The sequence below is a fragment of the Balaenoptera physalus genome (genome assembly GCF_965194825.1).
Source record: "Balaenoptera physalus genome assembly, chromosome: 6".
In the NCBI taxonomy this organism is placed as follows: domain Eukaryota; kingdom Metazoa; phylum Chordata; class Mammalia; order Artiodactyla; family Balaenopteridae; genus Balaenoptera; species Balaenoptera physalus.
This window is the reverse complement of record NC_138885.1, coordinates 100,682,225-100,695,801: the sequence shown is the minus strand read 5'-3', so window position 1 is coordinate 100,695,801 and position 13,577 is coordinate 100,682,225. Positions and strand designations below refer to the sequence as shown.

At 34.2% G+C, this 13,577-nt stretch overlaps 1 protein-coding gene across 1 annotated transcript in view; it reads left to right on the top strand.

The window, feature by feature from the left end:
- The window catches only part of KANSL1L (KAT8 regulatory NSL complex subunit 1 like), a 168,708-nt gene that overhangs the window by 46,329 nt on the left and 108,802 nt on the right, over positions 1-13,577 (top strand). The window contains 1 exon segment of the mRNA XM_082467398.1: positions 11,859-12,000. Within this exon segment, the coding sequence (XP_082323524.1) occupies positions 11,859-12,000 (142 nt within the window).

Sequence of the window (13,577 nt, the reverse complement as noted above, 5' to 3'; positions counted from 1 at the left end):
TCCCAGCACTGGAGCCTGCAGGCTGTTGGGTGGGGTCAGGTCTTGGTGCCAAAATGCCAGCCTCCTAGAGAGCTCACTTGCTGATGAATGCTCCCTGATATATCCACCACCAGTGTCTATGACCCTGGAGTGGGCCACAGCCACCCCCTACCTCCCCAGGAGACCCTCCAAAACCAACAGGTAGGTCTGGCCCAGGCTCCCATAAAATTACTGCTTTTGCCCTTAGTCCTGGTGTGTGTGATTTTGTGTGTGCCCTTTAAGAGTGAAGTCTTTATTTCCCCCAAGCCTGTGGAGCTCCTGCAATCAAGCCCCACTGGCCTTCAAAACTAAATGCTCTGGGGGCTCCTCTTCCTGGTGCCAGGCCCCTAGATAGGGGGGACTCACATGGGGCTCAGAACTCTCCTGTGGGAGAACCTCTGTAATATAGTTATTCTCCAGTTTGTGGGTCACCCACCGGTGGTATGGGATTTGATGATATCATGAGTCTGCCCCTCCTACAAGTCTTGTTGTGTTTCCATCTTTATGTCTTTAGTTGTAGAGGGTGGTTGTTCTGCAGATTGTTGTGATTTTGGTGTTCTCATGAGAGGAGATAAGCTTAGGGTCCTTCTACTTTGCCCTCTTACTTTTAACCTATATGTGTCTTTATATTTAAAGTGGGTTTCTTGTAGACAACGTTTAGTTGGGTCTTGTGTTTTGATCCACTCTGACAATCTTTGTCGTTTAATGAATGTATTCAGACCATTGGTGTTTAAAATGATTATTGATATAGTAGCTTAATATCTACCATATTTGTCACTGTTTCCTATTTGTTGCTCATGTTCTTTTCTCCCATTTTTGTCTTCCATATATTTTCTGCCTTTTGTAGTTTTTTGCCTTTTGCAATTTTAATTGAACCTTTTATACAATTCTACTTTCTTTCCTGTCTTAGCATATCAGTTATACTTCTTATTTATCTTTTTTAGTTGTTACCCTAGAGTTTGCAATGTATTTTTATAGCTAATCCACCTTTACTTTCAAATAATACTATAACTCTTCCCAGTTACTGCAAGTACCTTATAATAACAAAAAATCCTGTTGTCTTTGTCCCTTGTATCACTCCTGTCGTTCATTTCATTTATACATGTAAGCATATGTAGGCATTTATAAGCACACACACATGTGCATACCTAATTGGTTACATTGTTTCCATTGTTATTTTGAACAAACAAATCCATTATCTGTTAGATCCATTAAGAATAAGAAAAATAAAACTTATTTTACCCTTAGTTATTCTCCAGTGTACTTCTTCTCTTTATGTATATCTAAGTTTCTGACTTAATTTTTCAGAGAAGGAAAATTGTTTTCTTTTAACATTTGGCATACAGGGGAATGATGTCAATAATATGTGGAATTCGGCTTGGATTTTTTCCCCCCAAACAAGTTCGAACCTGTTATTGTTTTGGAAAGATCAGGGGCAAGCTTTTTCACAACTAAAGAGAAAGCGTTAGTAGTATAAGAAAAATGCTGAATATTCTGTAAAAGTAACCTTCTATAATAAAATAAGGTGCTGGTTTATTGGCACCTTAACAATTTTAACAAAAAATTGCTGTATATTCTACTATGTTAAAAGATCTGAGGAAGTTGCAAGTTTTGTTGAAGAAGTTGTAAAGATAGCCTTTATCAATGAATTTCTTTTTAATACAAAGGAACTATCTCCAGACGATATTTTTAATTTTTGTTAAATTGGTCTCTATTTGAAGTGAATGTCTTCAAGGACCCACATCAAAGGAAAAAACGAGCTCCAGGAAATGAAGCTTTAAAGGATGGACTGACTTAATACAAATGCCAGTGGAAACTCAACTATACTCATATTTTTATACGGCTTGTTATGGTTTTGTTAGGACTCCATAGTCCTTATTCCATAGATTTTGAGTCCTCTCACTCTAATTCTACTTTTTCCATAGGTTTAGCTCTTTTTATTTTACAGAACATGGAGTTATTTAGGAATGCATATATGCTGTTATAGCAGAAATGCCTGTACTCAATTCTGAGTTAGTGGTAGCCACCTTTTTGAGTAACAAGGGTAGTCTAATCCTCTTTTATCTCATTTATTTTCAGTACTCATCATAGTGGCTGGTAGGGCTATCCCAAGCCCTTTTGTGTGCAGTAGAAAAAAATGCTACATCCTCTGAGTAGATTTAGATTTGTAATTGCAGAGCTTGGAGTACAAAACTCTTGCTGAATTAGTCCTGCTTGCCCTTTCAGCCAGGCCCTTATGCAATGTATAGTTTGGAAACACTACACCATGTCCTGGCTTCCTGAACAAAAGAGTCATGCACACATATAAACACGTGCATGTACCACACACACACACACACACACACACACACATACACACAGTGCTTGTTGAACTAATGATGTGCATGACTTCAGACTGTTCTTTTAGCAAATATATTTTGATTAGTTTAGAAATCATTTACTTCCTTTATTTGTATGTCCCTAATTGTTAATTTTGATGTTGTGTGAGGATTTTAAAAATACAGATAAGACAATTTAACAGACTATTAACTTTCAAAATTCTTTTCATACAAGAGAAAGAGGGGGGTGGTACTGATAGAATGTATAAGTATTCCCCAACCTCTCCATTTTTTCTTTCTCTCTTCCTTTCTTTGAAGGGGAGGGGCTGATAGATGGTAGGAGAGCAAGACCAAATATGCCAATCTAATGTATGAATTCTTTAAACTAATACTGAAAATTTCAGTTTAGATAGATGACAAATTGGGTTTTGCCAGATTTCTAGGCAGAATTGCACAATATATTAAGATTGTGACTCAAAGCCACATTCAACAGGTGGAGTAAAGTCCTCTCTTTCAGTTCCAGATGTGGTTCCTTATATGCGGTAACCCATAAACCCACAGACAACTTTTCTATTGCTCTTGCCTTGTTTCTTGTATGTATGTTGAAGTAGGGACAGGAAAGCTACAATAAAACTCCTACTGGGAAGAGAGAAGGATGGGATACACATGAAAGTTCCTGGTCCTTACAATAATTAATAAGACTTCTTGCTTTGGAAGTGGAGTAAGGTCTTGATAGGATCCTAATTCTGCTTTCTGAGAGAAGCTCCTTTGTCCTTTGTTTTCCATAGTCCCTGACTTTGCTTTTTTGGGAATTATTCCTTATCTATTATCCTTTGTGTCTATATCGGAAATGGGTGTTGGAGAACATACCCTTATTTGAGGCTGCACTGGATTCTCACCCTGTGTCCTGTCAGTGCAAACTTAAGCTCCCTGGGTAGAGCATGCTAGGCTTGTGGTATTTTTTGCTAATAGAGTTGCCTCAAAAATGTAGGTTTCAATTCTGTTTGCCTCCAGTCAGCTATATGTGAAAATACCAATACCAAAGATCTCACTTGCTCATAATTGCTAAGCCTACAAACTAGTTACTTTACTAGTTATTTCCTCAGACCATCCAACTCTCCCTTAACTTAATAACTGATACCTTGTGGCCACCTGAAACAGTACATTTGGGTAGGGGTTAATCTGACTTTTGCTCCTAGGCAGGCTCTCGTTATGTGGCTTAGAACTCTTAAGAGAGATTGTTGGAATACATTTTTTTGTTGTTAGCTGTAGAGAAGCAACTGGCTTTTCTATTCCTTCAAGGTACCCTGTATTATTGGATTATCCATTAAGTTAGAAGTAGGCTGTAGTCAGAGAGAGCCTTCCTAAGCAGAGTTGTATTCTTTTTTTTCTCTGCTTGTAAATGAACTAATTCTTGCCTAAATTCATTCATTTATCAGGCTTAAAACGACAAGTAATAGTCAATTCATTACAACATTATGACTTTTTCTAGCTGCTTCTGCTAGAACTACAGTCTTGGTAGGCACTTGGTTTCTCTTTTAAATGGTCATATTTTGCTAGGATAGTATATATAGTATAGTATAGTATAGAAAGGATCAACAACCTATGTCTCTTTCCTATCTGCTTTCTGTCCTACCTCTAAGTTAATAGAAATGCTTTGGATTTATCTTATAACCCACTGTATTGGTCCTAAGAATTTCTATAACATTTAGCATAAAGCCTAAGTTGTAAAAAAAGAGACTTAAAACTATAGTGGCTCAAACACATAAATTAACTGTTTTTCTTATATAACAGTTGAAAGGTAGATAGATGTGTGACATAAGATGGATAAACAGCTCTGCTTTCATGAAATAGTCCAGGAACACCCAAAAAAGGAATCCATGAAGCACTTTCAATTTTGTTGTTGTTGTTGTTGTTAAGATTCTGGTCTTAAACTGCAACTGTAGTTTTTTTTAAAAAGGCAGTGAAATTTTGAATATGAAATATTTGAAACAAAATAGAAACATTTTAGAGAGATCACACACACACACACACAAACACATATAAAAGTTCTTTGATTTCTAACCATAATGGAGTGGAGTCACTTGTGCTGTTCTTTCTCTTTGGCTTTCTAGATATTTGGTAAATATCTAGACAAAAATATATGAAACAGTCATTATTTTCAGAAAATGGCAGCAGAGGTCAGAGGTTCAGTGATTCCTGAGAAGAGAGAAACAGATGAGGTGAGCCCTGTGATTGCCCTGGTTTTCTGCCTGGAGGCACTTTCAGATATCTGGTGCAAGGAGAGGAAAGCCAAGTAGAGCACAATGGTCCTGCTTGATTGAAATAAAGATTAGATTTGGGGAGGATGAGATAGCTGGAATCGTTAGATCAGAATACTAAAGAGGAGGGACCTATGTATGCAAAGAAAGAGCATCATAAATCTTCATGTGGTCGCCTTGAGACCTTTGTTAAATACTAAGCTCTGTGCGTGTAGGTGAAACTCCATAAGGGCACACAAAAAGTTATTAGGAAATGTAATCTGAACAACTTCCAATGCTCATACAAGGTTAAGAGATGTTTGAGTTCTGAACAAGCAGAGTGGAGAGACTTTGTTGAACATCTGGAGCATTCAGTAGAGACCCCAGATTGGTCACACCTCAAAGAGTAAGGCTGAGTCTGACCTGATGACTAATGGCTACTCTATACGTGCTCTAACAAATCTTAGAAGGAAGCTGAAAAGAGTGAAGTTGAATGTTAAGTAATTTAATAACCTGTTGAAACAAAATTTATCACTCTTTAAAGGAAGACCATAAAACCCAGAAATTCAACAATATCATATTCATAGTGTCCATAATAAATGTGTGTATATTTACATACATACATATACATATGTATACATACACACGAACTACTAGACATACAAAGGAGGAGAAAAATCATCAATAGAAACAGACAGGAATGACAGAGATGAGATTAGTTGGCAAAGACTTTAAAATATCTCAAATATGGTAAGTATGCTCAAGGACTTAAAAGGAAAAATCATAAAACTACAGATCTAAGAATCCCAATAAATCACAAGCAGGATTACAAACAAAACCACACCACAGTGTGTTGTAGTCAAATCACCAAGTTCTAGTGATATAGAAAAAAATCTTAAAAGCATTAAGAGGAGGAAAAAAAACATTTTATATGGGGAAGCAATACCTATATTATAAGAAATCTTAAAATGATCTTCAGGCTGAAAGGAAATAATACTGAGTGAAAACTCAGTTCTACACAATGGAAGGAAGAAGTAGTAGGAAATGGCAAATATTTATATCTAAAAATATATGGAAATTAAACTCTACATTTCCAAGTAATGCTTAGATCAAAGAAAAAATCACAAGAGAATCTATAAAGTGATCTTAATGGAATGATAATGAAAATACAGCATATCAAATTTTGTGGGATGCAATGCTTACACGAAAATTTATGGTTATAAATGCTTATATTAGAAAAGAAGGAAGGTGTAAAGTTTATGGCATAAGCCTCCCTCTTAAGAAGCTGCAAAACATGAGCAACTTAAATCCAAAGCAAGAAGGAAGAACTGATAAAAAGTGAAATCAATGAATATAAAACACAAAAGCAACAGAGAAAAATCAGTGAAACCAAAGCTGGTTCTTTGAAAAGATTAAATATTAAATATCCAGCTAGATCGATCAGGAAAAAAATTACGAATAGCAGGAAAGAAAAACATCACTGTAGATATTATAGGCATTAATAGAATAATCAGGGAATAGTATGAGCAATTACATGCCAGTAAATTCAATAACTTAGATGGACTAAGTGCTTGAAAGACACAAATTACCAAAACTGACAGAAGAAGAAATAGAAAACTTGAAAAACCTTATGTCAATTAGATAAATTAATAATTAAAAACTTTCCCTATAGGAGACTCCAAGCCAAGATGGCTTCACTGATTAATTTTATTGAAACTTAAGGAGTAAACAATTACAATCTTATACAAACTCCTTCCAAAAATAGAGGAGGGAACACTTCTTGACTCATTTTATGAGTTCAGCATTAGCTTGATTTTAAAATCAGATAAAGACATTACAGGAAAATAGATCAATATCTCTTTAGACTGTAGATGCAAAATATCCCTAATGAAATAGCAAACAGAATCTAGCAAAACATATTACAAAATGCGTCATGACCAAAGGGGTTTATGCCAGGAAGCAAGGTTGATTTTAACATTTAAAACCAATCAAAGAAAAAAGGAGAAACAGCATATGATAATTTCCAGAGATACCAAAAAACTGTTTGACAAAATTCGAACCTACTCATGATAAAAATTCACAACAAACCCAGAATAGACAGAAACTTCTTCAATCTGATAAAGGACATTTATAAAAAGTATACAGCTAACATTACATTTAATGATGAAAGACTGAATGCTTTCTCTGTAAGATTAGGAAGAAGGTAAGGATGTCCATTCACACAGCTTATAATTAATGTGATACTGGAATTCATAGCCAGTGCAGTAAGATAAGAAAAATAATAAAAGGAATCCAGATTAAAAATAAATCAAACTGTCTTTATTTGCAGTTGACATGATAATATACATAGAAAATCCTAAGGACTTTGTTATGAGGAAGATACTAAAACTACTAAGTGAATTTAACAAGGTCAAAGTATATAAGGTCACCACATAAAAATCAACTGTATTTTTATATACTATCATCCAAACAATTTATGAATGCTATATACTAGCTTCCATAAACATGAAATACATAGAGATAAAATTTTAAAACACTACAAAACATAGCTGAGAGAAATTACCAGTACATAAATACACAGAGAAATAATACCTTATACATTGATTAGGAGATTCAGTGTTGTGTTAATTCGCCACCAATAGATCCATGGATGCAATGAAATCCTTATCAAAATGCTGCTCTTTTTTTTTTTAAGAGATTGACAAGCTGATTCTCAAATTTAGAATTGTCAAAACAATATTGAGAAATAACAAAGTTGAAGAATTTACTGGATTTTAAGAATTACTCTAAACTACAATAATAGTGTCATATTGGGTCATGGTGTTGACATAGGTAGGTAGATAGATATCCTAAGTGCTCTCTGTGTGGTAAGTGTATATACAACATGTAGTATTCATATAGATAGTCTTTTATCTATTCAAGGATAGTTTTTTTTTTTTTTTCTATTAAAGGATTATAGAATCTTTTCAACAAATGGTTCAGGAACTAGATATCCTATAGAAAATAATGAATCTGGACCCTTACCTGGACCAATACACAGAGCTTGACTTGAATTGGATTATAGATCTAAAAGTAAAAACTCTAAAACTTTTTGATATTTTAGAAACATGAATAAATCTTTATGACTTCATGTTAAGCAAATATTTCTTAGGACATAAAAAGAACTATCTATAAAAGGGAGGTTTGAAAAATTGGACTTCATCAAAATTAGAATCTTTTGCTGCTCAAAAGACACCTTTAGGAAAATGAAAGGCCAGCTACAGATTGGGAGCTATAAGTATTTCCAATACATACAGTCTGACAGTCTTATATGAACAAGAAGGTAGCCAATTAAATATGAGCAAAAGATTTAAAAAGACACTTCATTAAAGGAAGTCATAATCCCTTGGGAAGCATAGGAAGCATATGAAAACATGTTCTATATCAGGAATTGGAAAACTATGGCCCATGGACCAAATCTGGCCTATTGTCTGTTTTTGTAGACAAAGTTTTATTGAAACATCGTTACACCCATTCATTTATGACTGCTCTCATGCTATAACAGGAGAGTTGAGTAGTTATTAAAGAGACCCTGTGGCCACAAAACAAATATTTCCTGTCTGCCTCCTTACAGAAAAATTTGCTATCCCCTGGTCTAAAGGAATCAAATTTCAGGGAAGACTAAGCTCTTCCTAGGTGTCAAACACCAGTGGAGAAGTTTGGCCTAATTTAATGTAATTTTCCCCAGGATAAAACTTATTTTTCTTGGAATTATAATTTTTTACAGTTGAATCTTATTTTTTTATTTTTTAAATCATAGTTAATTCATTTTTATTACTAAGCTAACAAACTCTATTAAAGGCAAAATTATACAAGTTTTTCTTTAAGTCTTGGTAACTTAAGGTATAATATTAGAAAGCTCTGTCTTATTCTCAGGAACAAACTACACTTCAAGGTTAAAACAGTGATGTAGAGAGAGAACAAAACAAACGAAACAACAACAACAAAACAGTGATGTAGATTCATGATGTTGACCAGAAGTTAGTACCAAGAGAAATTGTACTGAAAACCACTTGGTTTAAACAGCTTGTACTTATTTCCATCAGTAAGTTAAGTGGTGACTGCAAACAAGTAAGGATGAGGATTGAAGGCATGTGCTGCCTTTCTGAGGACTGACTAGTCTTACTGTCCAGGTGGTCTCCACTCATGGATGTATTTGCCCTGATCTTCACTAGAAGTAGGGGCTCCTATTTCCAGTGACGATCAGGGCATGTGCTGGTCTTTGTTCAGTTCAACACACTCCAGAGAGATGTAGGGAGTAAATCTTCTCAGTGGCCTGGCAGGCCAGGCTTATATGCTAACTGAGGAGTCTAGACACTCTGGGTTTGCCTCACATTCTTATTAGTTTGTTGTTGCATCAGCTGTGTTCTGATTGGTTACACTCTAAGATATAAGCCATTACATAATTGGTTATATAAATTGTTTACATAAAACGTTTTGTGTTTGAGGTACAACAGGTGTCAATCTCCTTTGAATGAGCCATATACTTATCTGTAACATGTTTACAACCATAGTTATTTTTTAGAAAGACATTTTTTCAAGCAAGAGAACATTTTTGATGGAAAAGATTGGTTACCATTTTTAAGCATAGCAAACAGATTTTACTCCTGTTAAAATGTAGAATACGGTATCCTTTACAGAAAATTCATTTCACTTATTACAAAGCCCCAGTATTATTTAGTTTACTTAAATTAAATCTGATATTACTACTTTTTCTGTTAGGATAATTTAATGTCACATGTGAACATAAAAATGATTTTTGTAAAATTAGTTTCAGTATCAGTATTTTTACTAGAAGTACAATAACATTAACTCCATAAACTTTTATTTTTCTCTATTTCCATGAGCTAATAATCAGTTTGACAACCCAGCAAAGTTGCATGTTATAGGGAAGTTTTCTGACTGGAGCAAAATTTAATGAAACAATGTTTAAGGTCATCTTTGATTTCCGCATGCTTACTTCAACATCATGCTTCTTCAAGTCCTATCTACTTTAAAGTCAACCTTGAGTCCATCCTCTTATCTTCGTCTCTTCTTTATCTCCCACCCCATTTCCAGTCCAGGCCATTTTCATCTTTTATTCATTGTTTTAGTCACAGTAAGCTCTAGAGTAACACATTAACCTTCTAATCTCAGTAATTTTGCACAGCAAAGGTTTACTGTGGCTTACGTAAAGTCCAGTGTGGTTTGAGCTGTGATCCTCTTCCATCTTGTAGCTATAATATCTGCACAGTGGCTTTGAAGTTGGCCAGGTGGACTAGAAATGACTTTATCACTTTTGATCACAGCCTGTTGGTCAGAGCTAGCTACATGGCTCCAACTTAAGTGCAATGCAGGCTGGGAAATGTAGGACAGCACATGAAATATTTAGAGACCACAATTATCTGTACCACATTTAGATTATTATAGTTGCATGCTAATTGGTTTCCTTATTTACTCTCATGTTCCACTACAATGCTTTCTCTACCTAGTAGCTAGAGTGCTTGGAAAAAAAAAATTTTTGTTACTATCTCGCCAGTAACTTCCTTTTTGCATAAAATCCAACACTTTGCCCTTACCTGTGCAACTACTGCATGATATGGTCCTTGCCTTCTTCACTAATTTCATGATTGGCAGTTAGTGTTATTATCTGTGAATAGTGTATTTTGAATAGGCATTTTTTATTTTGTCCATAGTTATGAAAATGTGATTTAAAATAGTGTCACATTTACAAAATCACAATAATAACTATAAACTGAATAATAATACCAAGAGAAGTCCTAATTTATATGGCAGTCTCTGCAGTCACATTGTATGTAATTAGAATCTGAAAAAAAAAAAAAGCCTTTTGAGAACATTGACATAAAATCTGTTATAATGAATAAATTCTGTGTAGAGTTACAATAATTCTGTTTCTCTGACGACAAATGATCTCTTAGCATAAATGTTTTCTTTGGCTAAAGTTTACATGAAAGATATTTCATTATGGTTAAGTGTGTAAAAATTAATAAAGTTTATTTTTTAGAGCAGTTTTAGGTTTACAACAAAATTGAGTGGAAAATACAGAGTTCCTATATATCCCCTGTCCCTACACAGATATGACTTCCCCCACTATCAACATACTGCACAAAGGTAGTGAATTTGTAACAATCTATGAACCTACATTGACACATCATTATCACTCAAAGTCCATAGTTTACATTAGGTAAGGTTCACTTTCGGCGTTGTGCATTCTATGGGTTTTGACAATAAATGCAATTTTTAAACAAGTTTTTCCTGAAGTTTGTGTTTTGCCATTAAGTAGTTACTTACCTTCAGTTGTACTTTCAGTTTCTTCTGTTATGCCTTCTTCAATTTCTTCCTTGGCAGTATGAAGCTCCTAATTAATTATCCCAAACACCACACACATACAAACTCTCTCTCTCTCTCTCTCTCTCTCTCTGTCTCTCTCTCCCTCTCCTTCCCCCCCTCACTCTAAGTGATTGTTTTCTAGTTGGAGTGGTTGAAATATTTTCTTAAGGTAATTAATTTTTAATCTCACAAACTGGATTAGAGCAGTGCCCTTGCCAAAAGATAGAGGAGCTAATTAATGTTCAACCCTTATTTTCAAATATGCATGAAAGAAAGGCTGTATATAAATTCTTTCTCATCTCTGAGCTGTGAATCCTAGGAATAAAGTTTTTAACAAGCTGTTTATCTTAATAAACATCTCAGGATTTATATATTTGATATGTTTATTTGAAATGTAGCAGAGCATTCTTATTCTTGATAATTTTTGACATTAAAAAATTGATTCCTGTTCTAGCAAATGAAAATTACATTTAGTAAAATTGAGTACTCTATGGTTTGTTACATGGATTTAGATCTAGCACAGTTCAAATGACTTGTCCTATACTTGACATCTACTTACATATAAAAGACTCATGTAACAGTTTTTACATGGTGTTAGTATTGTCATTCTTGTTTCTTTTCCTTTGCTGGCTTACTTCTGTTTCAGCCCTTGACCATTAATAAAGTATTAAATAGCAAGGAGATTATCCTACTACTGCGTACACAATATTGAATAAAAACAGGTGTTTGTGTGATAGAAAGATAAGGAAATCAAATCTTTGAGAAGTTGATATACCATTCTTCTTTCATATAATTAGATGTTTTATAAAGTAATTTGGGATTGTATGACAAGAGTCAAGGAAGCTATTAAGCAATCTCTGTGAAAACTTGATTGTCTTTGTGCTTTGACTAACTGTGTTTGTCTTGTTCACAGTAACTGTAGTACTGAATGGAAGTGGCTTGTAGACAGAGCAAGAGTTGGTAGCCGTTGGACGTGGCTTCAAGCCCAGATTTCAGAGCTCGAATACAAAATCCAACAACTAACGGATGTTCACAGGCAGATTCGTGCCTCCAAGGTATTGTGTGTGCTCTTCTATTTAAAAAAATGTTATTAGTTTTAGTTTCTTCTCATCTCTCCACACAAAATAATTGTTATTAGGCTTTATAAAAATGTAGTTAATGTTAAGATTTTTGATATATTAATTCTGTAAGTTGAAACTATTTTTGTAACTTATCACAAACATTTTATCATATTGAGCAGTTAAGAATTTCTTTATTGGATTCCAGTTAATAGAAATGATAAACATTTTTTATAAACCTCTACTTTGTTGGCATTTATTTTAACATGTGAGAAATTCTGAGTGTATCTTATTGGAATCTCTTTAGAGTTTTTTGTTTGTTTTAAGAAAAATTATAAACACATAAAAATGTTCTAGAAAGAAATATAATGAATACCTGTGTACCCACCCCCAAATTTATCAAATATTAAATTTTTACTAGTTTGGGTTTAGTTTTTAGAATAATAAAGCATTACCTTACAATTGAAGTACTTGTATAATCCTTCCTGATCCCATTCCCTTTCCCTATGCCACTGATTCCAACATATTTTAAAAGATTTTTATTTTATATTGGTGTATAGTTGATTAACAATGCTGTGTTAGTTTCAGGTGTACAACAAAGTGATTCAGCTATATATATACATGTATCTATTCTTTTTCAAATTCTTTTCCCGTTTAGGTTATTACAGAGTATTAAGTAGAGTTCCCTGTGCTATACAGTAGGTCCTTGTTGGTTATATATTTTAAATATACCAGTGTGTACATGTCATTCCCAAACTCCCAATCTATTCCTCCCCCTCCCCCTTCCCCCCTGGTAACCATAAATTTGTTCTCTAAGTCTGTGAGTCTGTTTCTGTTTTGTAAATAGGTTTATTTGTATCATTTTTTTTTTTAGATTCCTCATATAAACAATATCATAGGATGTTTGTCTTTCTCTGTCTGACTTACTTCACTTAGTATGGTAATCTCCAAGTCCATCCATGTTGCTGCAAATGGCATTATTTCATTCTTTTTAATGGCTGAGTAATATTCCATCATATATATGTTCCACATCTTCTTTATCCATTCCTCTGTTGGTGGACATTTTGGTTGCTTCCATGTCTTGGCCATTGTAAACAGTGCTGCAATGAACACTGGGGTGCATGTGTACATCTGGATTATGGTTTTCTCCAGATATATGCCCAGGAGTGTGATTGCTGGATCATATGGTAGTTCTATTTTTAGTTTTTTAAGGAACCTCCATGCTGTTCCGTGAAGTTTATGTTTGTTCTTATTGCCATTTTGTTGTTTTGGATTTGTTTTTGTAGGTGTTTTCTCTTCCCTTCATCTTTTTTTCTCTTCTCTTACAATTTAATGACTAACTTTAGTGTTGTGTTTGGATTCATTTTTCTTTTTTCCATGTGTATCTTGTAGATTTTCAGTTTGCGATTCCCATGAGATTTTGATATAGCAGTCTGTATATAAACAAGATTGTTTTAAGTTGCTGGTCTTTTAATTTCAAATGCATTTCCAATATCCTGCATTTGTGCTCTCCTCTTACAGTTGCTGGTTTTGATTTGTGTGCAGATAATTTCCTACCTTTACTGTATGTTTGC